The 23,586-nt window shown below is 52.7% G+C and overlaps 3 protein-coding genes across 8 annotated transcripts in view; 2 read left to right on the top strand and 1 right to left on the bottom strand.

The window, feature by feature from the left end:
• The first annotated feature begins 632 nt into the window (after window positions 1-632).
• On the top strand, window positions 633-4,505 carry GGT6 (gamma-glutamyltransferase 6). 4 transcript variants are annotated; one of them, XM_084761466.1, is made up of 5 exons: window positions 810-1,222; window positions 1,846-2,048; window positions 2,126-2,239; window positions 2,551-2,753; window positions 3,061-3,300. In XM_084761466.1, the coding sequence occupies exons 1-5, from the start codon at window positions 879-881 to the stop codon at window positions 3,157-3,159; spliced, it is 963 nt and encodes a 320-aa protein (XP_084617592.1). In that variant the 5' UTR covers window positions 810-878; the 3' UTR covers window positions 3,160-3,300. The 4 variants fall into 4 exon arrangements, with proteins under 4 accessions (XP_084617593.1, XP_084617592.1, XP_084617591.1 ...); XM_084761465.1 differs by having other exon boundaries at window positions 811-1,222; window positions 3,058-3,300; XM_084761464.1 differs by having other exon boundaries at window positions 815-1,222; window positions 2,551-4,505.
• Window positions 4,506-6,981: 2,476 nt separating this feature from the next.
• MYBBP1A (MYB binding protein 1a) lies at window positions 6,982-18,459 on the top strand. Of its 2 annotated transcripts, none has more exons than XM_084761462.1 (26): window positions 6,982-7,272; window positions 7,378-7,473; window positions 8,093-8,176; window positions 8,259-8,333; window positions 8,427-8,534; window positions 9,430-9,605; window positions 9,688-9,855; window positions 9,963-10,080; window positions 10,681-10,976; window positions 11,190-11,300; window positions 11,692-11,817; window positions 11,905-12,072; window positions 12,155-12,254; window positions 13,670-13,766; window positions 13,847-13,998; window positions 14,268-14,363; window positions 14,441-14,602; window positions 14,679-14,849; window positions 14,936-15,096; window positions 15,466-15,709; window positions 15,806-15,937; window positions 16,027-16,095; window positions 16,535-16,648; window positions 16,820-16,921; window positions 17,525-17,673; window positions 17,774-18,459. In XM_084761462.1, exons 1-26 carry the CDS (start codon window positions 7,081-7,083, stop codon window positions 18,360-18,362), a joined length of 4,056 nt encoding a protein of 1,351 aa, XP_084617588.1. In that variant the 5' UTR covers window positions 6,982-7,080; the 3' UTR covers window positions 18,363-18,459. The 2 variants fall into 2 exon arrangements, with proteins under 2 accessions (XP_084617588.1, XP_084617589.1); XM_084761463.1 differs by having other exon boundaries at window positions 6,983-7,272; window positions 14,268-14,348.
• An 83-nt stretch (window positions 18,460-18,542) lies between these two features.
• Window positions 18,543-23,586, bottom strand: part of SPNS2 (SPNS lysolipid transporter 2, sphingosine-1-phosphate) — a 37,913-nt gene continuing 32,869 nt past the window's right edge. The window contains exons 9-13 of one of the 2 annotated variants that reach the window (XM_084761469.1): window positions 23,421-23,486; window positions 21,173-21,271; window positions 20,927-21,090; window positions 20,384-20,430; window positions 18,543-19,941 (exon numbers count right to left, since the gene is read on the bottom strand). In XM_084761469.1, the coding sequence (XP_084617595.1) occupies window positions 20,388-20,430; window positions 20,927-21,090; window positions 21,173-21,271; window positions 23,421-23,486 (372 nt within the window). In that variant the 3' untranslated portion in view covers window positions 18,543-19,941; window positions 20,384-20,387. Of the gene's footprint in view, window positions 19,942-20,383; window positions 20,545-20,926; window positions 21,091-21,172; window positions 21,272-23,420; window positions 23,487-23,586 lie in introns of those variants that run through there. The other variant, XM_084761468.1, reaches the window with a different exon arrangement.

Here is a 23,586-nt window from a genome sequence, read left to right as displayed (position 1 = left end):
AGATCTCTGTGAGTTCAAGGCCAGCCTGGTCTAAATATTGAGTTTCAGGACTGCCAGGGTGGTACAGAGAGACCTGTCTCAGAAAAAAGAAACCAAAAACCAAACAAAGAAGAAGAAAAGAAAAAAAATAGAAAAAGAAAAAAGAAGGGAAAAAGAAAGAGAAACAAAAGAAAGATAAACAGACATCGCCAGCTTCTTCCCAAACACCCTCTCCGCATTTCCCACTCCAGCCCCACTCTGACCCTAAAAGCTGACTAGCCTTGCCTGGTTTTGAGCCTTGCATAAGACACCCAGTGTGTGCCCTTTCCTGCCCTGCCTGTTCCTTCTGGTTCACGTACAATGTTACACATAACTGTAGCTTGCTTATTCTTTCTGCTATAGACACTCCATTGACTAAATAGCAGTGGCTTATGCGGTTCATTTTTTCCAACAATGGGTGTTCGAGGAGTTTCTGATGAGGGACTGTTGGAAATAGCACTGCTTTGCTCAGGAACTGGTCCTTGGTGTAAATTCCAGGGAGAAGGAATTGGAACCCTGTTTTCCAGACTGTTTCCCCACAGAGGTCTCTGATGCCGCCTTCTGGACAGAAGCCACATGACACATCCAAGGGTGGCTCTCATCACTGTTCTCAAGATCTCACAGCAGCCTAAGACTGGACCCTGACCCTACCTGGAAGCCACACCCCTGGCAATATAGTCTGGTTGGTGGTGCTAAGGCCCCACCCAGGCCACCTTGTAACCGTAGTTCTAATTTGTGTCCATGGTCCCTAGAAACCTGGATAGGTTAGGGATCTCAAAAGCCAAGGGAGGCTCCCCCGACCCCTCCTCATGGTCTATAGCTATAGCTATAGCTAATCCTGAATAAACTGTAACCCCTGTATGGCAGCTGCTTGTGGAATCTTTATGGAAGCTGGGTGTTCTAATGAGGCAGCCTATAGCAGCCTCCCTGGCCCCGCCCTGCCCAGACCTGTTCTCTGTTTCACCACTGCCATTCCCCAAGGCCACCCAGCACCAGCCACAGCTTGCTTGCCTACCTACCTGGGAGTCTCAACTGCCAGGACTCTCAGCAGAGATCTGAGGCAGCAACGGGCCATGAATGCCACCACAGGGTCCGTGGTCTACCATAAGCTGCAACTCTGGGAGCCTGGCATGGAGTCGGAAGAAGAGGAAGAAATAGGAGAGCCACCGATTCTCTCCCTAAGGAGACTCCAAAATACCCCCCGGTGAGTCAGCAAGGGCCTGGGAAGCCAATAACTCAGACAGGAAGACTGGCAAGGTCCTCTCTCTAGAGCCCCTGAGCTTGGTCAGGCAATCCCACACTTGGCTGAGCTCCAGGGATTTGGGGGCGGGAGGCTCTAGGCTGCAGACTGAATGTGAGACTGAGCGGGTCAATCAAAGAAAGGTCTGTGTATCTAAAGAGACATTGTATCAAGCCTGTCCCTATCTTGTCCCGGGTTTGCTGGCCTCACCCCACCCCGTGCCATAGCACCTGCTAGGCCGGTTGGGACCTGGCTACACCTGGCTGAGCCCTGCTCCTCAGCCTCCTCTGCCTCCCCAAGCTCTTCTGTAGACACGCCAAGCCAGCCTCAGTTTCTCCAGCTTTTTTCTACATCTGTGTCTTTGCCAATGCAGCTTCCTGGGCCTGTAATTTCTCTCTCTCTCTCTCTCTCTCTCTCTCTCTCTCTCTCTCTCTCTCTCTCTCTCTCTTTCTCTCTCTCTCTCTCTCTCCTTGGCCAATTTATACTCTTGCAAAACCAAACCTCTTGGAGAAACATCCCTTGGGTCCTCTTGGGATTCTTGGGTGCCCCTCCATCCCACCCCTGGCTCAGGCCTCCCGTTTCTGCAGGAACAAGATTGGTGGGCTGCCAGGAGCCTGGGCCCGCCTGTTGGCAGGCTTGCTGCTGCTGGCTGTTAGCAGCTCCCTGGCTCTGAGGCAGCTGCACAGCAGGGGCAGCCCAAAAGGAAACTTGGTTTCTGTGGCTCCTCCAGCCAGCAGACACTCCCATCACCCTGGTGTGTACCACCACAGCGCCATTATCAGTCCTGCAGGTCAGTGCTTGAGAAGGGGGTAGGGGTCAATGGTCCAGGGCACCTCCCCATCACACATAGACCTTTCCTTACTGCAGCTACATGTTCACAAGTGGGAAAAGAGATGCTCGTTGCTGGAGGCAATGTCGTGGATGCTGGAGTCGGAGCAGCTTTGTGTCTGGCCGTGGTACATCCTCATGCAACAGGGTTAGGTCAGTGTGATCTATGGGCCCTGAACAGAGACTCCAACGTGGGACCCAGTTAGTAACCTGGAACTCATTTGAGCAGTCAGTGACCATTACCTCAAGTCTAGCTATTGAGCAGGACATAGGATCTAAGCACCAGTCTTAGTCTTGAGTGACCTTTGACCCCAAACCAGGTCAGTAACTCATGATTTCAGGCTTAGTCAGTGACTTCTATTGCAAGCAAGGTAGTGAATGATTCTCCACCTGGGACAGCTGCAGGACCCTGACCCCAGTTCCAGCCAGTGCCTCTGACCCTTGTGTGGTTTGTCTCCCAACAGGTGCCACATTCTGGGGTCTCTTCTACAATAGCTCCTCAGGAAACTCAACTGCCCTAACAGCAGGCCCAGCCCAAATCCTGGCCCCTGGCCTGGGGCTGCCCTCAGCTCTGCCTGCCCTGCATTTGCTTCACACACACTTTGGTCGCCTGCCCTGGTCATACTTGCTGGCCAAGCCTGCCATGCTGGCTCAAAAGGGCTTTGAGGTAGATGCACCCCTGGCAAGCGCGTTAGCAGCCCAGGGCACAAAGGGGCTCTGTCCACTGTTCTGCCATTCCAATGGCACCCCACTGGGTCTTGGGGCACGAGCCACCAACCCCAACCTGGCATCTGTGTTGCACAGAGCAGCACTGGCCTCCAGCCCAGATCATGCAGGGAATGCCTTGTTGAATCTGCTGGTCAGAGACCTGGGGCTCAAGGAGCCCTCTGCTCAGCCCACACCCTCCTTAGAGCCTGCACTGCAGCTTCTCATACCACAGGGCGTCCTCTTTACTACCCCTGATCCCTCAGCAGGCCCAGAACTTCTGGAACTGCTGGAGTCTGCCCTTTACTCCAGGACAGTCAGCCCTGCTTTCTGCCCAACACTACTGCAAGCTGCTAAGACTACAGTGAGCAGTGCCTTGGCCACCGTGGACAGCAGCGGCTCTATGCTCCTTCTAACCTCTTCAATCAACAGCTCCTTTGGCTCTGGACAGCTGTCCCCAAGCACTGGTGTTCTGCTCAGCAACCTGGTAGCCAGCTCTGCACGTAGTCCCTGGGCTTGCCCACTCATTCTCCGTAACAGCTTGGATGACACAGAAGCCGATATGTTGGGGCTGGTGGCTTCAGGGACCCCCAGGGGGGCCAAAGCCATGACTTGCACCTTGCTCAATCATATGGCAGCACCCCAAACCCAACAGCAACCCCGACATCAAGCCCAACAAGGAACCACAGAGAGCTCTGGCATTTGTGGCCAAGAGATCCTACTCCAGGTGGTAGCTCATGCAGAACATGCCCATGTCTCCAGCGTCCCTGGTGGCTGCGGCCTCTTTCAGGGGTATTAACAGAGGGGCAGAGTCTGGAGAGGGCAGAGGCATCTGGAACCTGAGGGCCAGACAGAGAAGGCCTAGCAGCAATGAGTGCATGAAGAGAATGTGTCTGTGATGAATTTGCTGCTACATTAACCCACCCTCAATCCTATTCTGTTACCTGACTCTAGCTCTGGCATTCAGGACTGGTCCAGTCATGTTTCCTGGTACCCAAACTGATGGCATTTCTGGCTTTTTTAAAAAATCAAATTAAGGGCCCAGAGGGTAATGAAAAGGAGCCTGAGTATAATTCACCTTCAGGAAAAGTTCAGTGGAAGGATGCCAGCCCCCGAGTAGCCTTTGAGGGGGGTTGAGGGTGTGGGATGGGAAGCTCCATCTTCCTCTGGACAATTCCCTGCTCATCTTTATCAGTTGGAATGGAAGCTAATAAAGCCCAAATCTCCCAGGGACCAAGTGCCATCCCTGCCTTTGGTTAACTTTCTTGTTAACACTTGAGATCCCTGATGTCCTGAGCAGCACAGATGAACAGCAGACCCAGGTGGAGCCTGGGCTGGTCTCTTTGAGCTTCCCCTGCCCCACCCACCTTCAGTTCCTGGCTACTAAAGGGATGGAACTGGTTGGCCCTGACCTCCCTGAGATCTCTTGGATACAACCTTCTAGAAATAGTTTCTCCAGCCTAAGGCAAGGACATACAGTAGCATGTCTCCTACCTGATGAAGTAAAAGGCAATCCTGACCTAATGCTTTGAGGGTTTAATTTTTTGGGGAGGGAGTTGTTTTGTTTTTCAAGACAGAGTTTTTCTGTGTAGCCTTGGCTGGCTCTAAACTCACAGAGATCTGCCCGCCTCTGCCTCCCTGAGTGCTAGGATTACAGACTGGACCACTGTGCCTGGAGAGGGTTTGATTTTTTTAATTAAAAAAGTTGTTTTTATTTTATGTGTCTGAGTTCTTTGACTACATATATGCATGTGTATAACATGAGTCCCATGTCTGAGGAAGCCAGAAGATACCTTTGGATCCCCTGAAACTGGGATTACAGTTGTGAGCAGTTATATGACTGCTGGGAACTGAACCTAGCCCTCTACAAGAGTAGTAAGTGCTTTTAACCAATGGGCAGATCCACAGCCTCTACATATATTTTTTTTCCAAGATAAGGCTTCTGTGTAGCCTTGACTATTCTGGACTCCCTTTGTAGACCAGGCTGGCCTCAAACTCACAGGGATCTGCCTGCCTCTGCCTCTCTGAGTGCTGGGATTAAAGGTGTGCACCACCAGAATGCTTAACTGTGCTGTAACCCCAGGACTAATGCCTCTGCCTCCCCTATGCTGGGACTTGGTTTTTGGTTTGTTTGTTTGGTTGGTTGGTTTTGGGTTTTGTTTTTTTGAGACAGAGTCTCTCTGTGTAGCCTTGGCTGTCCTGGACTCACTCTGTAGACCAGGCTGGCCTGGATCTCACAGCGATCCACCTGCCTCACCTCCCAAGTGCTGGAATTAAAGGTGTGTACCACCACATCCTGCTACAATTTTGGAGGTTTTTTGTTTTGTTTGGTTTGGTTTTTGGTTTTTTGAGATAGGGTTTCTCTGTGTTGGCCTTGGCTGTCCTGGACTTGCTTTGTAGACCAGGTTGGCCTTGAACTCACAGCTATCTGCCTGCCTCTATCTCCCGAGTGCTGGGATTAAAGGCATGTATTACCAAGCCTGGTTTTTTCTTTCTTTCTTTTTTTATTTCTTTTTTTATAATTTTGTTTTTTTAAGGCAGAGTCTAAGTAATCTAGTCTGACCCAGATACTGGGCTTACAGGCATGGACCACTAACACACTCAGCTAATTGTTTTGTTTTGTGGAGCTGGGAATCAAATTTAGAGCCTTGGCATGCTTGGTAGGTGCTCTACCACCATACCATATCCCCAAAGACAAACTAGTAGGACTCTTGCACCCTTCCACCTCTGCCTCAAACAAAACACCCCTCGGCTCAGTGATGCCACCATCTACTCAACTATCAAAGTTTTAGCGTGGCGTCTTCTCCTTTGCCCCAGTTCATCACCCACCCTGGCCAGCGCCAGATTAGCCCAGGTCTGACTCCAGCCCAATCCACTGTTTCTGTATTTACAACCACCATGCCTGCTGAGCTAACAGTTTATTGTAAACATTAAAAAAAAAAAAAAAGTAAATCTGATGTAAATCCTTCCCTGCACACACAGAAGACATTCTGAACTTTTGGGCCTGGCCTGGGGTCCTGTACAGCCTTGCGTCCCCAGCACCTGCTTCCTTTTCCCCTAACCTGACCTCACTCCCTGATCTTTAGAGATGAGAGGCCTTTGAAGTAGAAATGTCCTTAGCCTGTTCTTTTGTTCCCTCTTAAATTTTTTGTCCTGGGGGACAGTTGAGTCCTTCTTGTCCCTCAGCCATTAACCCACATGTCACAGTATTATCATAATTTCATTGAGTGACCATTTTCTTAAATAGTATTTTAGGATTTATTAAATTTTCTTTTGGGGGCTGGAGAGATGGCTCAGCGGTTAAGAGCACTAGTTATTCTTCCAGAGGATACTGGTTTAATTCTCAGCATCCACATAGCAGCTCACAATGTCTATAACTTTAGATCCTATGGCTCTGACACCATCATGATAATACCCATAAAATAAAAATCAAATTTAAAAAATTTTTAGCCGGGCGTGGTGGCACAGGCCATTAATCCCAGCACTCAGGAGGCAGAAGCAGGCGTATCTCAGTTCAAGGCCAGCCTGGTCTACAAGTGAGTCCAGGACAGCCAGGACAAGAGAAACTCTGTCTCGAAAAAACAAAACATACAAAAGTTTTTTCTTTTTAATTTTGTTGTTGTTGGATTGTTTTTTCTCAAGACAGGGTTTCTCTGTGTAACTCTGGCTGTCCTAGATTTCTCCTTGTAGACCAGGGGGGCCTCAAACTCAGATATCCCCCTTCGTCTGCCTCCCTCGTGCTGGGATTAAACAAGTGAACCACCACTGATCCACTTTCTTTTTAATTTTTAACAGGTGATGCTTTAACGTATTTCAACATTTAAAGGGCTCCCCTCTGCTTTCTACCTTTCTTATTTTTCTCATAAGTACTGTTTTAAATGTATTTGGCTATTTATTCATCAACCATCTCTTCCCACTAGCAAGGAAGTCCACGGAAGCCGTGGCTTTGTTCCCGAGCACACAGCTGACGAGGATAGCCGCCGCAGGAGAGTCTAGGAATGGCTCCCGAGCAGACCCAGATCCTGGAGGAGATCATCCCGCAGCTTTTTCGTGGATTTATTTGCACCGCCAGTTGTCAGGAACGCCTCCAGCGAGCACAGCGAGCAGGAAGGCACCCGGTGGCGACTCTACAAATGTGCGAGCGCGGCTCCACCCACGGCCACACCGGAAAAGCGAGACGTTCTGCTGCCTACTCGCCAGGCCCCGCCCCCAGTCTGCCGCCCCACTGCGCAGGCGCTGAGACCTGACCTGGAAGAGACCGTCTTCAGAGCCCACGTGTTTGGTTCGGCATGGCGGAGATGAAGGGCCCTACGGAAGCTGAGCCTGCTGCTCCCGCAGAATCGCCGGAAGGCGACCGCCGCGGCCTGCTGGAGCACAGCCGCGAGTTCTTGGACTTCTTCTGGGACATCGCGAAGCCGCAGCAGGAAACGCGGCTCCGGGCCACGGAGAAGCTGCTGGACTACTTGCGCACAAGGCCGAGTGTATGATGGCAGGGCCCGGGACGCAGTCAGTCCTCTGTATGCAGGGGGGCAGGGGTGGGACACCCTCAGGTCAGTGTGAACACGAGGATGTTCTTGGTTCCGCAGGGTTCGGAGATGAAATACGCCCTGAAGCGCCTGATCACTGGGCTTGGGGTGGGCCGAGAAACCGCTCGGCCCTGCTACAGTGTGGCGCTGGCACAGGTGAGGCGGTGTGTCTGGCAAGTGCGGAGCCTCGCTGAGCGAAGGGTCGGGGTGTAAGGATAGGGCGCCACCGCGGCTGCAGGGTTAGGAGAAATCCAAGAGACTTCTTAGCGGATGCAGTTAACATTAACATGGGTGGGTGGAGGTGCCCGACCAACAAGCATGGCCTAGCTACACCAAAGTCCAGGCAGATGGGAGCTTTGAACCAGTTTTCTTTTTGACTCATGTTTATCAGGTGTACTTGGCTACAGTTCCTGGAGGTGGTGAGCTTTGAGCTGCCTTCTACCTTCTGCGAAGTTGGGGAGCCCGCTCTAGGTTAGGAATGTAGCTGGGGACAAGCCACTTAGAAATTTGTACAACAAAGTCAATGAGGACTGTACGCCTTAGGGTCACCCTGAAGGCAGCTCTGAGCAGGATCTGTGGATACAATGGGTTTTTCAAGAGGTAACAGATGAGCAGCCTAGGCCTTCTGAACTGGTGGAGACTGGGTGCTGTGCAAACTTCGGTCCCTTGGAAGCAGCAGACTATCTTTAGCACTTGTGGTGGGGGAAGGGAGGAATGACCAATATTATATAGGTCTAGTATCACTTCCTGGACCATTCCTCTGTCTTGCTGGCAGCTGTTACAGTCTTTTGAAGACATCCCTTTGTGCAGCATCCTGAGTCAGATACAAGAAAAATACAGTCTGCAAACAGTTAACAAGGTGAGTGTGGTCCTGCGCAGGCCAGGTTGCCCCGGAACAGGTATGGGACCCCTCTTTACCTGTGTTTGGGATCTTTTGCCAGGCAATGATGAGACCCTCTCTCTTCGCAAACCTGTTTGGAGTGCTAGCCCTCTTTCAGTCGGGCCGCCTGGTGAAGGTAAGGGCTTGGGGTACAGGGGGACACAGACTGGTTTAGAGGTGTTGGGGAACAGGATAGCCTCGTTCACACTCTGCATTCTGTTGGTATTAGGACCAAGAGGCACTGATTAAATCAGTGAAATTGCTGAAGACCCTGTCCTATCACCAAAACCACTTGCAAGGGCAGCCAATGAAGGCTCTGGTGGACATCCTGTCTGAGGTACGGATCACAAGTCATGCTGCCTGGTTTTGGGAACATTGAGGAGATTTGGGTTAGTGCACAGGAACACTAAGACAGATGGTTCAACCATGCAACTGGTGTAAGGAGCTGTGAAGATGGTTTTACATTCCTTTGCCTGCCACCAGATACCTTAAATCCAAGCGTGTCTTTCAGGTTCACAGCACACCTCCATCCAGTTAGGCACTTCAAATGCTCCACTGCCCTCTGTGGTGGCATCTTTGTTGGGTAGTGAGGGTCTGTAACAGTGCTTGTCAATATGTGAGTACGTAGAAGGTCGTCTGAATACATTTGCCATAGTTAATTTGGTCAAGCTTGGGTCTGCACTGTCCTTGGGAAACTGAGGCAGGTTCATATCCAGAATCATTTGCCACTAGCTTGGCCCTGATTTGGTCTTTCTGCACAAATAGAATTTGATTCTGCACAAGCAGAATTAAAGTTGCAGCTTTCCACATAAGGCGCTGTGTATATGAAACAGGCTGGTCCTCTAAAAACAAAAAAGGGATAGCTTTTTTTTTTGCTTTTTTTTTTTTTTTTTTTTTTTTTGAGACAAAGTCTCTCTGTAGCTCTGGCTGTCCTGGACTTGCTTTGTAGACCAGGCTAGCCTCCCTCCCAAGTGCTGGAATTAAAGGCATGTGCCACTGTGCCTGACTGAGGGGATAACTTTTTTTAGTGTAGCCCCGGGCCAGTTAGCCATCAAAAGGATGCTGGAGGCCATGGGGGGTGGGGGGGAGACACTGTGACCAGTGCTTTCTTACTGGTCCAATGCTTAGCAAGTTGGCTGACTGGCAGTGTACCAAAAGCTCATGCATGCATAGAGCAAGACCCAGAGGGACGAACAAAGGTGCTAGGAAAGCCATGTGTGTTCCCACTCCAGGTTCCAGAATCCATCTTCCAGGAGATCCTGCCAAAGGTCCTCAAGAGTGACTTGAAAGTGATCCTCAGCTCCCCTAGGCAGTTGGAAGTCTTCCTTTTGGCCCAGGAGAGGGTGCCAGCAAAGCTCAATTCACTGATGGGCCCCACTAACCTGTTCTCAGAAGAAAATATTCCCAGGTTTGAGGAGAGTGTGGGTGGGCTCCTGCTGGGGGTGTCTCATGCTCTGGGCAGTATTTGCTGAGTCCCCTCTGCCCTCCAGTCTGGTGAACATACTGAAGGCGGCAGCCAGCTCCACAAAGAAGGAGAACAAGCTGCCCAGTGTGGCTCTGAAGCTACTCCACCTGGCACTTAAGGAGAACAAATTCTCAGTGTTCTGGAAGGAGGTTTTGGAGGAAGGGGTGATGAAGAAGCCATGCTGGCCATCCAGGTGTGTATGACACTAGCCTCTACTCCCCCAGCCGGGGTGGGACCTGTCATGGAGCCCACCCCCAAAGCATCAGGTCTCTGAACAGGCTCTGCCTCAACCCTCCTTAGTTACATGTGTTTCCGCCTGCTGGGTGAGTCCCTTCCCCTGCTATCAGAAGAGCAGCTGCAGCTGGCCATGCGGGGAGACTTGATCCGCCATTTCGGGGAGCACATGGTTACTTCTAAGGTAGGTGTCGTTACATCTGGTTCAGCACTGCCCCAGAGGGCCAGATGGTGGCTTCTTCTGTGTGACAGGACTGGAGACTTGGCAAAAGTTTGACCCTTTTGTCCCGAGGCCCACTCACTAGCAGGCCCAGCTGGCCATCTATCTGGAACACTGCTGGGGTCACACTGATTTGAATGGTTACTGACCTAGTGTATTCGTGTCACCCATAAGACAATGGTAGAAGGCACCTTGTGCAAGGGATTGTCAGGAAGCAAGTAGCCTGGTACTTGGCACATGGCAATCATGAAAATTGGTAGGTGTTAAGCCCCAGCATGACACATGTAGGTAATGGGGCTATCAGAATTTGAACCTAGGTTCCCCTCATGCCATATCAAACCAGAAAAACATCTTGTCCTCAGTCTTTAAGGCAGAGTATTGCTGGGAGCGGTGTAGACATTTGAAAGATTAAAGATAGCCCTTGGTGGTGCTGGGGCAGTTAGAATCAGCCCTGCTGTGTACCAGGAGCCGGAAGCGTTAGCTTTAACCTAAAGGAAGAGGTAGGAAGGCGGTGCTGCCTGCCTCCTCCCTCTGGTAACCCGAACTCATGCTCCTCTCTTGCAGCCCCAAAACCTGTTCAAGTTCATCCCAGAGATAAGTACATATGTGCGTACCTTTCTAGAAGGGTGCCAGGATGACCCTAAGCGACAGTTTGCTGTGATGGTAGCCTTTACATCCATCACCAACCAAGGTCTCCCTGTCATGCCTACTTTCTGGCGTGTCACGCGGCTTTTGAATACCGAAGCCCTGCAGAGCTATGTGGCCTGGTTGCGGGACATGTTCCTCCAGCCTGACCTGGACTCCTTGGTTGACTTCAGCACTGCCAACCAGAAGAGAGCTCAGGACACCTCGTTCAATGTGTAAGTAGCGGGTGTCAGGAGCATTGAGGAGCCTGAAGCCTGAGTGGCTTCAAACTAAGTGGGGAGGGAGAGGTGTTAGCTCTTGACAGTGGCTGTGGGGTGCCCTCACTGATATTTGAAGGTTGGAGCAGGGTGTGGGTGGTCCTGCCACACGGGGCAAAAGAGCACCTTGTTTTTATTGTCCTGTTTGACTTATGTGACCTCTGCTCCCAGGCCTGAGCGATCTGTATTCCGACTCCGGAAGTGGATCATCCACCGCCTGGTTAGCCTTGTGGACCATCTGCACCTGGAGAAGGATGACGCCTTGGTTGAGCAAGTAGCCAGGTGTGTGAGGGGCACTCCCTGTCGGTGGCATGGCTGTGAAACTAGTCCCCTTCCCTGGTCCTTGTCCCAGGTCCCCTGGAGGCAGAAGCCTTGGGTTAAGTTGTTGGTGGGGAATAGGCACAAGGAGACCTAGGGGTACCTCAACCAGTGAAGGAAAGAAACTCAGAAAGTGTGTGGCTGTGGGACCCCAAAGCTTCAGACTTGATCTGTGGATCCTATGGGCAGCCTTTGCCCCACACCAGCCTGCATCTGTGTTGGCTCCAGGGAGCAGCTCTGGTTCTGCCACTTCCTCTTAGGACACCAGTGTTCAGATGGGAACACTGGAGAGAAATGGCCCTTGCGTGGTGCAGCTGACAGAGTCTAACCATGCCAATGCTTGCTGCGCTCCCAGGTTTTGCTTGTTCCATGCCTTCTTTAAGACAAAGAAGCCCACTCCCCAGATCCCAGAGACAAAGCAGCCCTTCTCCTTCCCTTTGGATGACCGGACCCGCGGGTTCATCATTGGTGCCTTCTTCAGGTAGGTCAGGAGGGTCAGAGAGCCTGATGGGTCCAGGGGCTGGGTGTGCTAGTGCGGTCTTGTGAACCCTACCTCCCCCTTATCCAGCCTGCTACAGACCCTCAGTGTGAAGTTCAGGCAGACACCAGACATGCCTGAAAGTGGGAAGCCCTGGACACACCGCCTGGTGCACTTGGCAGACTTGCTGTTGAACCACAGCCGTAATGTGGCCATTGTGACACCCTTCACAATACAGCAGCGCCAGGCCTGGGACCAGTGAGTGTGTGGGCTTTCTGGGGGTGGAGCAGTATACCCTGTTCGCCTGCCCGTGGAGCCTGCAGTGTCCTCCTCCCTCCAGGATGATGACTACTCTGAAGGAACTAGAAGCCTGCTCCTCGGAGACCAGGGCTGTTGCCTTTCAGCACCTGCTGCTGCTGGTGGGACTCCACCTCTTCAAGGTATTGTGGTCTGGAGAGAAACGGGCACGGGGCTCCCCCTACTGTGAGAGGCTTTGACAGGAGTCGGAGATGGAGGTTGAAGCTGGATTCCCTAAGCCAGCCCAGACCTGTGTGAACATTAGAGCCCAATGGGGGGAGACCACAGCACCCAGGCTTTCTGCCCAGGGCTGCCCTGGGTTTGCCAGGTGCCAGAAGCAGAATAGCCTCCTTTGGGCCATACACCCAGTGACTGAGATTGAGTCTCACAGTTCCTCTAGCTGTGATTGATTCTTTGGAAGTGATGGGTGTGAAAGAAAGCGCTGCCCCCTGTAGGAGGGAGACTGCCTTGACATGTGGGACACATAGATGCAAGCATTTAGAAATGAGGCTTTTTATATGTAACTCCTAGGGCTTCCCCGAACCCCAAGCAAAGACAGCATGGTTGAGGCTAATAATGTTCCCGGGCAAATACTCTGCGACCTGCCACAGTTTCCTAATGTATCACATTCTGCAGTTGGTATGCAGTCTTGGGCCCTCTAGTACTACACTGTCTCCTTTTCTTCTAAGAAGCTTTACATTTTTAAACTAACTTTTAAATTTTTATTTTGTGTGGTGCTATGCGCCATAGTGCACATGTGGAGGTCAGAGGACACCTTTGGGGAAACAGTTCTCTCCACCAAGTGGGCCACAGGGACTAAACTCGGGCACTGGAGTTGGCAGCAGGTGCCTTTGCTCTCTTGAGTCATCACTAGACCTCTGAGCCTCTATTACCAAGGCTGCCTCAGGTCTTAGTGGCTTGAATATGAGGACTCTTGGTAGCTCCCGTTTGGCCACTTGGCCATAGTATTTGCTTCTGATGCTTGATAACAGGCCTTGTTAGCAGCTTGTGGTTTCCCTCATGTGTCCCCAGACCCTCTGCATCTCTGAACTTGACTGGCAGAGGAAACTGCTGCAGTTCAGGTTTATCAAACCCTTGGAGAAAAGGCAAAACCCAGAGAGCAGGTACCTGCCAGTTCTCAAAGCCAGAGAGTTAGAGACGATTGGCCCAAATATGGCCTCCTGCCTCTCTGTCCACAGCATTTTTAGGCAAAAGTCCACCTTCTAGGTACCTGGGCTTATCCCTAGCAAGATGCATTTACCTTTAAAACTAATGGTTTTCAAGTCTGTATCTAAAATCAGGAGTGAAGGATAGCCCAACATTGTGGGGTTGGCATTTGTGGGTCCTGTGGCCCTGGGTATCCTTTTTGGCCTTGACTGTAGGTGTTGATGGGGAACTTGGGCTCTGTGGTCTTATGAATGTACAAATATTGTGTGAAAAGGCTCTTGGGGCGCCCATTCTGAATGGTAAGGGTGACTGGCCAGGATAGGCCAGGGCCTAGCATACCTAAGGACTCTGGTCCAGTTCTTCTCTGACATCTGCTGTGTCCTGCCCACAGTCCCCTGCAGAGAGCTGTGATGTCCTAGATGACATTCAGACTTGCATCAAGAAAAGCATAGCGCAGAACACCCGGCGATCACGCTCTAGGGCCAAAGGTGTGTTATTGCTCCTGGGGCAGGCTGGGTAGCCAGGCTGTCTGTTCCTGCTCAACCTTAATTTGCTTTCCCACTTGTAGCCTCCCAGGAGCCAGAGTGGGTGGAGGTGATGGTGGAGATCTTGCTGTCCTTGCTGGCTCAACCCAGCAACTTGATGCGCCAGGTGGTCCGGAACGTGTTTGGCAATATCTGTTCCCACCTTACTCCACGTGGTCTGCAGCTTATCTTGGCTGTGAGTTGGGGCCTTTGGAGAAATAGATTATAAGATGGGTCCGCTGAGATGTAGTGGGACGTGTCATATCTTCTCATCTTCTGTAGCTCTGCAGCATCATGACCAGGTGCCATCAAAGTGCTACATGTAGCCCTGCCCAAGCCATGTCCACAAGCTGTTCAAAAGACACCCCTTTTCTTACCTGGGATGGTGGGGGCCTTTGGGAGTGACCTGAGGAGGGTAGGCATTCAGGGTGGAAAGTGGAGCTGTGGTCTGGGGCTTATCCTCAGGTGCTGAACCCTGAGGCAAATGAAGATGACAACGTGGTGGTCACTGATGACACGGATGAGAAGCAGCCGAAGCCTGGAGAGGTACTTACCAACGAGGTACAAAGTAGGGTGAGTGGCTGGGGCTAAGTCGTACGGTGTCGTTAAGGTGTGGCTTACCTGCCTCCCACCCATAGGAAGAAGACTCAGAGAGTGAGGACAGTAAGAATTTGGCGAGTGAGGCCGAGAGTGTGGACAGTGAGGATGGGGAAGAGAGTGAAGAAGAGGACCGTGATAAGGATGTGGATCCAGGCTTCCGTCAGCAGCTGATGGACGTGTTGAAAGCTGGGAATGCACTGGTGAGCAGAAGCCAGGGGAGAGGGGGCATTTGTCCACCTACCTAAGGCCAGGCTGATGGCTGTTTCTGTGCCTCAGGGTGGAGTGGACAATGAAGACGAGGAGGAGCTTGGGGATGAAGCAATGATGGCCCTGGACCAGAACCTGGCCAGCCTGTTTGCAGAGCAGAAGCTGCGCATCCAGGCCCGGAACGAGGAGAAGAACAAGGTGCAGAAGGAGAAGAAGCTCCGACGGGACTTCCAGATCCGGGTGAGTGTGCAAGCAGTTGCCAGGCACCCTGAGCTGCCCCCTCTCCCATGGCCCTGCGCGGGCTGACTCCAGCCTTCTGTCCACAGGTACTAGACCTGGTTGAGGTGATGGTGACCAAGCAGCCTGAGCACCCCCTGATCCTGCAGCTACTTGAGCCACTGCTGAACATGATCCAGCATAGCATGCGCAGCAAAAGCTCCACCAAGCAAGAGCAGGACTTCCTGCACAAGACTGCCCGCATCTTCATGTGAGTGCTTGTGCTCCCTGTGTGAAGAGTGGGGGTCCTGAAGCCCTGGTCCTGTCCCAGCCATCAGAGTTACAATAGTTGGGAATTATGACAAGAGGGTAGGGCTGTCTCTCACACAGCCCTGTACCAGTCCAGATCACTAGCTGTTCAGACTCTCCCTTTCCCTGAGCACATAGAACTTGGTCTTGCTTTACAGAGGCTTAAGGCCACTGTCCCATAAGACAGATACAGAGAGGTGGATCAGGTCTGTCTATCTCTTAAGTTGATTTCCTAACTGTCAAGTGAGACTTAGGACTGCTCCTCTTGCTGTGCATGGCAGAGCAAAGTGGAGAGCCATCTTTTGATCAGCCTTGGCTTGTCCATCCACAGGCACCATCTGTGCCGCGCCCGCCACTACTGCCACGAGGTGGCGCCTTTTGCAGAGGCTCTGCATACCCAGGTGGAGCAGCTTGTGCAACAGGCTGGCAACCAGGCTGATACCTCTGTAGCCCTTTACTACTTCAATGCCTCTCTCTACCTGCTGCGAGTCCTCAGGGGGAACACCACTAAGAGGCACCAAGATGATCAGAAGCTACAGGGAGCTGACACCATGCCTGAACCCAACAACTCGGAGGTGAGCTGGGGGCCAGCCCGGGACATGTCCATTGAGTACTTGAGGTCAGCCCTTGCCCAGGACTTGCTCCCAGTCTTACCCTAGCTCTGTCACCAGGACCAGCCTGCCAGCTGTCTAAACTTGGCCTTCGTGACTCAAGTGTACTCGGCAGCACTGGAATCTCTTCTGACCAAGCGTAACAGCCCACTCACTGTCCCCATGTTCCTCAGCCTCTTCTCTCGATACCCTGTAAGTGCAGGAGCCAGCCTGCCTCTTGGGAACCCTTCCACCCCCAGCCCAGTCCCCAGCTAATAGACCTGTCCTTCCCCAATCCCTAGGTGATCTGTAAGAACCTGCTCCCCATCTTGGTCCAGCATGTGGCTGGCCCATCTCGGCCCCGCCATCAGGTAAGGGTCTGTCCGAATCACCTGTGCAACCATCTCACTGAGGCCTAAGAGGCCTGCTTCACTGACCTTGGCTGGGCTCATGCTGCAACGCATGGTAGGCATGAGGAACTAGAGGAACCTCGCTGTCTTACCCAAGGCCTTCAGCACTGCTGAGACCTCATCTCTGGCCTACATGAGAGGGTGTCCCCTGTCTGCTTAGATGCCCGGGCTATCAGGGAGGTTAGCATGAAGTCAGTAAGGGACAGAGTCCCAACATGAGGCCTTGCTTCGGTCCAGTTGGGACTACCGTCTCTCCTAGCCCCCCAGCAGCCCTTTTCCCATATAGGAAGAAAGTGATGATTATAAGGCCCAGCACAGGTAGCCTCCTAAGCTTGTGTGGGTTCCTGAGCCTTGGCCCAACATGCTGGGGCTCCTGCTGACTGCATTGTCCTTGATGCAGGCCCAGGCATGCCTGCTGCTCCAGAAGGCCCTGTCTGCACGGGAGCTGAGAGTGTGTTTTGAGGATCCTGAGTGGGAGCCGCTGATTGGCCAAGTCTTGGGAAGGGTCACCCAGGTAACAGCTGTGAAACTTCCACCCATTAACCCAGCATGGGTTCCTGAGAGCCAGATTGTTTGGAACTTGAGGTTCTAGATATTTCCTCCCTCTGGGCCACTGTTATGTGTGGGATGTAGAAAGGCCTTGGGCAGTTCTCAGGAGTGCGTCTATGTTGGCCTTCCTCCACAGACCCTGCAGACACTCGGGGAGGCGCAGAGCAAAGGGGAGCACCAGAGGGAGCTGTCCACCTTGGAGCTGCTGAACACTGTCTTCAAGATAATCAATCATGAGGTAAGGCAGCTCATCCAGGTTCTGACAGTAGCCCTCCTGGGAGGAGCCTCACCAGATGAGTGTGTGGCCTGGGAGCCACATGGAGGAGCTTCCAGGGGGATAAACCTGGCCTTTAAAAAGATTATAGTGCTGCTGTGTTGATAGTAGAGTTGACTTCAAAAGGTAAAGGGCCACATCAGGACCCGGCAGATTGGAGGTGAGGCCGTGTCACTATGCATCAGAAAGCAGAGAGGCTTTAGTGATAGTGAAAAGAGCTGGAGATCAGTCTAGGTGGCAGCAGTTTGGAAGCAGGCCAGTTTTCCAGGCTCAGAATAAAGGGGTAGGGGAGGGGTGGTAAGGCAAGGCTAGGGAGGGGCAGGACTTTTCATGGGCCACCAGGCCTGGAGGCCACTGGAGATGGACTTCTATCTGAGTTCCCTAGTTTGGAACCACTCTGAAGGCCCCTGACTATGGGAAGGAAGACAGTGCTAGGAGCCCTTGTTTGCTCTACAAAGGAGGGACTAGTGACCTAAGAGGTAGTGGCTAAGGATGAAGGAGCAGCTGGGAAGACCCGGGGCAATGTCATCTTTATCATTGGTACTACAGCCTGCCTTTCCTCTACAGAAGCTGTCTATGGACCTCACTGCTCTCTTAGGCACGCTACAGAGCAAGCAGCAGAAGCTGCAGCAAAGCCTACAACAGGGGAATCACTCCTCTGGCTCTAACCGCCTCTACGACCTCTACTGGCAGTCCATGAGGATGCTAGGAGTCCAGTATGTTCTGGGAGAGGGAGGGACCCACACTTTGGGAATACATGTGGCTGAAAAGACCCACCAATACTGTGCTCTCTCTCTCCTGTATTCTTCCTTACAGGCGTCCCAAGTCAGAAAAGAAGAATGCCAAGGATATTCCTAGTGACACCCAGAACACCACAAGCATGAAGCGCAAGAAAAAGGGATTTTTACCAGAGACCAAGAAGCGAAAGAAACTTAAATCCAAGGGTGCCACACCAGAAAAGGATGCTATATCAGGGCAGGATGCAGTGACAGAGGATGCCACCCCTCCTGCCCCTGGTCAAGACCAGCCCCCCAGCACAGGCAAGAAGAAAAGGAAGAGGAGGAGGGCCAACACCCCATCCCAGGTGAATGGGACACCTGTGGCCAAAAGTCCGGCTCCCAACAACCCCACCCTAAGCCCCAGCACCCCTGCCAAGACACCAAAACTGCAGAAGAAGAAAGAGGAGCTGTCACAGGTGAATGGAGTCGCCCCTGTGTCCCCCATAGAGCCTGAAGGCAAAAAGCATCATGAGAAGGCTCTTACAGCAAAGATCATAAGAAAGTCCCCCCAGTCTGCCCTGACACAAAAAAGGGCAAGGCGGTCTTTGGTCAGCAGGAGCCCCAGCCTGTTACAGAGTGGGGTCAAGAAAAGGAGAGTGGCCAGGAGGAAAGTGCAAACACCTTGAGTATGGTGTGGTGTAGTCTGTTCTTCCTCTACCTTCAGCAGCCCTAGAGACTCCTATTTTTTCACCAGCATTTTAATAAAGAAGCCATGATAGATGACACCAGTCTCTGGCTTTGGGGAGTGGGTCCCCTATACTTATGTCCTGCCCCTCTCCCAGGCTGTTCCACTGGAGAGCCACCAGAACATTTAAATAGGTTTATTTCTTCATTTACAAGAGGAATATATATTTGGCTTCTCTCTTAAGACTCTGAGATTCACAATCAGCAGCTCTAAAAAATAAAGGAGCAGTTCAGCTTCCGGAAGGAAGAGGAGGCAACACTTGGACCTGGTTCTTGTACAACAAGAAAACATAGCTGGGACCTCTGCTGGGGTTAGGGAGGGAGCCAGGCTGGTCTTTAGGGATAGCACCCTCTGCCCACCCACGCCCAAGCCCCCAGGGTGCCCCAGAACTTGGTTGGGTGGGTACCACTGAAGCCATAGTCAGCAAGTGGGGGACAGCCACAGGGACTGTTGTACAAGTTGGTTCTGAAGTTCCTTATGGGTTAAAATGGCACCCTAGGACCAGAGCCACCTTGGTCACAACGTGCAGGGAGAGTGAAGCTGAGGATAAGTGCCCAGAGGTGACTAAGGTGACTGCAGAGGAGGGTTGTATGTGTGGGGGAATAGCATAATCAAAGGCTAAGGTGAAGGCCTGGCCCCTCAGTTACCTACAGGCACTGGTGAGCGGTTGGTTGAGAAGCAGTGTGGATAGGTGGGTACAGCCTTCGGCAGCCAATCTGACTCCTTGGAAAGGGCTTATGTCATCCTGTAGGAGGGGTGGCTTCTGGGGGACTGCAGGAGTTGGGGGGGGGTGTGGTGGTGAGGAAATAGGTTCTCAGCCCCTGGTGTGGGCAGAAAAAGCTGCCTACCTGCCAGGGCTTTCACCCCTAGTGCTGCAGCTTCCTCTAAAGGGGGTGGTCCCACCTGGGAAGAACCAGCTAAGGACAGTTTCCTCCCTGGTGACTGTTCCAGCCAGGGGGCACCCAGCTCCATTTGCCAGGCTGAATTTGATGTCCCCAAGGTCAGGGCCTAAGAGTGGGGAAGTGGTCCCATGGATCAGAGCCTTTGGGGGACCTCAGAACCGGTACTGAGGTCCGGGGACCTGGGCCATATCTTCTTCGTACAGCCCAGGACCTGTTTCTTCAAAGCCGTGGAGGGTGCCTTGCACGGTACACAATGGAGGAAGCTCCAGCTCCTTCGTTGTACTGAGGGAGGACAGAGGTTCCCTCAAGGTCACATGGGCTAAGGGCAGGTTAGGCTCTCCCCAGATACCCATTGCAGGCTGGCTTCTCTCTTGGCCCTTTAGCCTCCAACCTGGGCTGTAGTTGTGTCCAACTGAGTGGCTCCAGCACACACAGTCCTCCAGGTTAACTGAGGAGGATGCAGCTTCTTGTAGATAGGGCCACTCAGTCCTGGGCCAGAGAGGGTGGGTACCCAGCTGCTGCGAGTCACACAGGAAGCTTTGTGGCAGCCCTGAAGGTCCAGGATGCTGGAGGATCTCACCTAGTCTAAACTGCAGTTCATTGCTGTCCCAGCGGCACCTGTGGGTAGGGTGTCTGGTCAGAGGGGAATCTTTGGGAATTGTTCCAAAGCTGGCTTCCTTTGCGGTTGTGCCACTGCTGTGAGCTTGGGGCTCTGACCCTGGTTTACATTACCAGGAAGCTTTAGCCTCTAAGGGCTGAGCCACTAGGAAGGTCAGGGTAGGACTTGCACCCTGACACATCTAGGAAGATTTAAGAGGACTGCAGTTCCTGGCAAGTTCCAGGGCTGGCCTATGGTCACAGCCCTTCTAGGGAAAGGAGGGAACTGATTTACTGGAAGAAGACAGCTCCCACAAATTCACAGATTCCCTGTAAACATTTCAGAAGGAAAAGGGCAGATCCAGGGCAGAGGGGATATGCTTAAGCTGGAGATGGCTTGGAAGGTGTTTTGTTCCCTGTTCCTTCACACCCCTCCCACAGGGGCTTCCTGGACTGCACTCACCACTTCAGACTTTCACGGATGCAGGCGGCATCACCAGCTGGTTCACCCTGAGGGAGAGACGGGCGGGGGTCAGGGTGGCACATCAGCGGGGACTGGGCCCAGGCACGGCTCTGGCACATCGCATCACTGGGGCCGGTAGACCGGAGGCGCTGGGCAGAGACCTCGTCAGCCCCAGGGGGAGGTGGGAAAGCCCAGGGGTAGGGAGAGGAGAGGAGAGAGAGAGAGAGAAAGGAATAGAGAAAAGAGAAGAAAGAAGTCAGAAAGTGAGAGAAGGGGATGGTTCTCCAGCTTTAAAACCCTGTTAACTCCAGAGGAAACCCCATATTTAGAGCTAGCACAAAAGAGCCTGGCATCTGCCAGCCTGGGCCACTGTGGGCTGTCCTGAGGCATGGGAAGACTTGGAGACAAGTGTTATAGAGCTGGTCTCGGCCTCCAGAAGGTCACCTTGCCATAGGGGTAAAGTAACCCACTGTCTCTCCCCCACCCTAGGGTAAAAGCTGTCACAGTCCCTGCTTCACAGCATACCCACCCCACCCTACTCACTGCTGCTCAGCCTTGGCACGATCGCTGAGGAAGAAGAGAGCAGTGGCGAGGAAGAACATGCCACCCAGGACCACAACAAAAGGGCACAGCATGAGGGCATAGCCCAGGCTCAGAAACTCCCAGAGTGGGGAGTCCTTGGTACTCTGGCGGATTAGGTCTGAGATCTGTGGAGATTAGGGTACAGGTGTCAGGAGAAGACTATCTTCCTTGTCCCACCCCAGGGAAGCCTTGCCCTCAGCCACTCACAAAGCCAATGAGGTAGGGGCTTCCAGCGTCCCCCAGCAGATGGGAGGTGAAGCTCTGCAAGGCCACAGCAGTGGCTCGTCGAGTGGGGATGACAACATACTGCAGGAAAAAGGTCAGGTCAGTAGGCTCATCCCTGTGGCTATGACACTTCTTTTTTTGTTTTGTTTTTTGTTTTCGAGAGAGGGTCTCTTTGGCTATCCTGGACTCACTTTGTAGACCAGGCTGGTCTCGAACTCAGTGATCTGCCTGCCTCTGCCTACCGAGTGCTGGATTTAAAGGTGTGCAACACCACACCTGGCTGTACTATGACACTTCTGAAGCCACCACAGCCTCAGCTTCCTGTTCTGGTATCTTCACCACTCCCAGCCAGCCCTGTACTTCCCTGTTCACCATGTGGGCATGGCTGTTTTTGTCAGCTCCATGGGGCCTCTTCTCCATCTGTCCCTTCTATGTGGAGCCTTGCAGCACCCAACAGCACATAGCTTCAGTCCACATCCTGATGGCTCTGACAGGCCCTGGACCTCATCCTCAGTGATGGGACTCTGCACCTCTCTCCCCATCACATTCAACCATGGAGCACGATTTGGTTATCAGTTGGCACAGGTTTTCAGGCCAGAACTCTTGGAGCATGGAGGAGCTGAGCTAAAAGACTCTTCCTTCCTTCCTTTCTTTTTTTTTTAAAGATAGGGCTGTCCTGCTTAACCCAGGCTGGCCTCAGCTTGCTGTGTTCCTGGAGAGAACCTTCATTTCTGAGGGCCTCTCGGCTTCCTGCCCTCCCCTTCTATAAGCTAAACACCTATCTCGGTCCCTCCCATGAGGACTTAGCAAGGCCCAGGCTGGCTGAGATGGAGAAGATGTGAACTAGACTCCTACCCCAAAAGAGCCTATACTTGAAATCAAGCGCCCCGACACTGGAGGCTAAGAACCACTGGGCCCAGCTCATCTGAACTAAACAGAGCAGGCCCTGCCCCCACTTTAAGACAGGAGAGACCAAGACACAAACACAGTATCAGGTGCCCCCAGCCCTAAGCTCTATCTACTCTCACTGTCCACGACACCTGTCACTGTGCACACTGTGAGCAGCCAGCACTCTCAGAGTACCCTGCTGGTGGTGAGAAGACACGGGTCATCTGGATCCAAGGATATTGCATGGCCCCATTTCCACTACTAATTAGTCACTTAGCTGGGACACTTAATGAAACTGGGACATGATTTCCCTGGGACCCAGACCCTGCCAACAGCTCTCAGGGACTCTAGGGGTGGGGGTGTTGTCAGGGGAAGGCATGCTGCCCAGCACCACAGCCACTTGATTCGGTCTTGCCACCCTCTACACTTAGAGGTTATGTAGTGACCCATCCCTGCCCTTGTGGAGGCACTTGGCCTACCACCTCTACAGTGAGGGTATAATGGGTGGGAAACAGAGGCACTAGTGAGGGACACAGTTATGTGGGAAAGTATAGAGTGGAGTAAGGCAGGCTTCCCAGAATGCAGGGAATACCGAGACCCCCAAACTCTGGCCTCCTGGCCTGGGCAGCAGCCCCTAAGTGGGCAGAGGGTATTTATTCCCCTGCCTCACCACCTGCCACTCTATCTCCAGTCCTCTGGAGTCTTCTGACCCGGATCTAGAGGCCCCCCCACTCCACCCTGACCAAGAGCAGGAGTCACACTCACTCCTGCCACCCCGACCCCCGCTTCACTCAGAGCTACGAGTCACTAGGCCCACAGCCCATCCCCTGTTCCTCCTGTCCCCACCCAGGAACACAGGCCCAAGCAGGCCGCTCAGACAGCCCTTTGTCCCTGGCCTGCTGGTCTAGAGGCCATTGTTGGCCCTGTAAAGACAGCCTCTGTCTGTCCAGCCAGCCGCAGGCACCCAGCAGGCACGCCTGGGACCCAGCCTGGGACCCGGCCTGAGCTGGCAAAGCAGAATGCAAGGACACTCAACTCCTGGGGGAGGAGTGCTGGCAGGCAGCACCATTTCAGTGCCAGCCTGGCACCACCAGCCTCCTAGCCATAAACCTGAAACTGGAGAGAACCCTGCCTCTGCACCCCCACATCTACCTGCTTAATTCCATTTCCAGGCCCTCCCTTCCCAGATCTGAACCCCATATATCTCTGGTCCCTTCCCTGACTCTATGTTCCCCTCTTCCACCAACAAGCACTACTTACTCTTCACCCTCCTAAGCTACCCCAATGAAGTTTAGAAGCCTGAATCAGCCAGCACAAGGTGACTGTGGCCTTCCTGGCTCACCATGAGGATGTCTGCAGTGATGGCCCAGTTGGAAAACAGCAGTGTCTCCCCAACAAAGATGCAGATCTGTTCACAGAGGAGAAAGCAACCATGAGGGACAAAGGGCAGGGACATAGGCCCATCCCTACAAGAACAGAGGGTCCAGCAAGTAAGACTGCATGCCCCC

The sequence above is a fragment of the Acomys minous genome (assembly GCF_964271855.1).
Source record: "Acomys minous genome assembly, chromosome: 16".
Taxonomy (NCBI): domain Eukaryota; kingdom Metazoa; phylum Chordata; class Mammalia; order Rodentia; family Muridae; genus Acomys; species Acomys minous.
The sequence above is the reverse complement of the archived record's forward strand: the minus strand, read 5'-3'. Positions and strand labels throughout refer to the sequence as shown.

Excerpts from the sequence above, each read along its gene's own strand:
- GGT6 (XM_084761464.1), top strand. The coding sequence starts at position 879 with ATGGCAGCTGCTTGTGGAATCTTTATGGAAGCTGGGTGTTCTAATGAG. Across the intron at positions 1,223-1,845 it reads AGACTCCAAAATACCCCCCG|GAACAAGATTGGTGGGCTGC; the intron begins GTGAGTCAGCAA and ends CCGTTTCTGCAG. Across the intron at positions 2,240-2,550 it reads TCCTCATGCAACAGGGTTAG|GTGCCACATTCTGGGGTCTC; the intron begins GTCAGTGTGATC and ends GTCTCCCAACAG.
- MYBBP1A (XM_084761462.1), top strand. The coding sequence starts at position 7,081 with ATGGCGGAGATGAAGGGCCCTACGGAAGCTGAGCCTGCTGCTCCCGCA. Across the intron at positions 10,977-11,189 it reads CAGGACACCTCGTTCAATGT|GCCTGAGCGATCTGTATTCC; the intron begins GTAAGTAGCGGG and ends CTCTGCTCCCAG. Across the intron at positions 14,364-14,440 it reads GAGAGGTACTTACCAACGAG|GAAGAAGACTCAGAGAGTGA; the intron begins GTACAAAGTAGG and ends TCCCACCCATAG.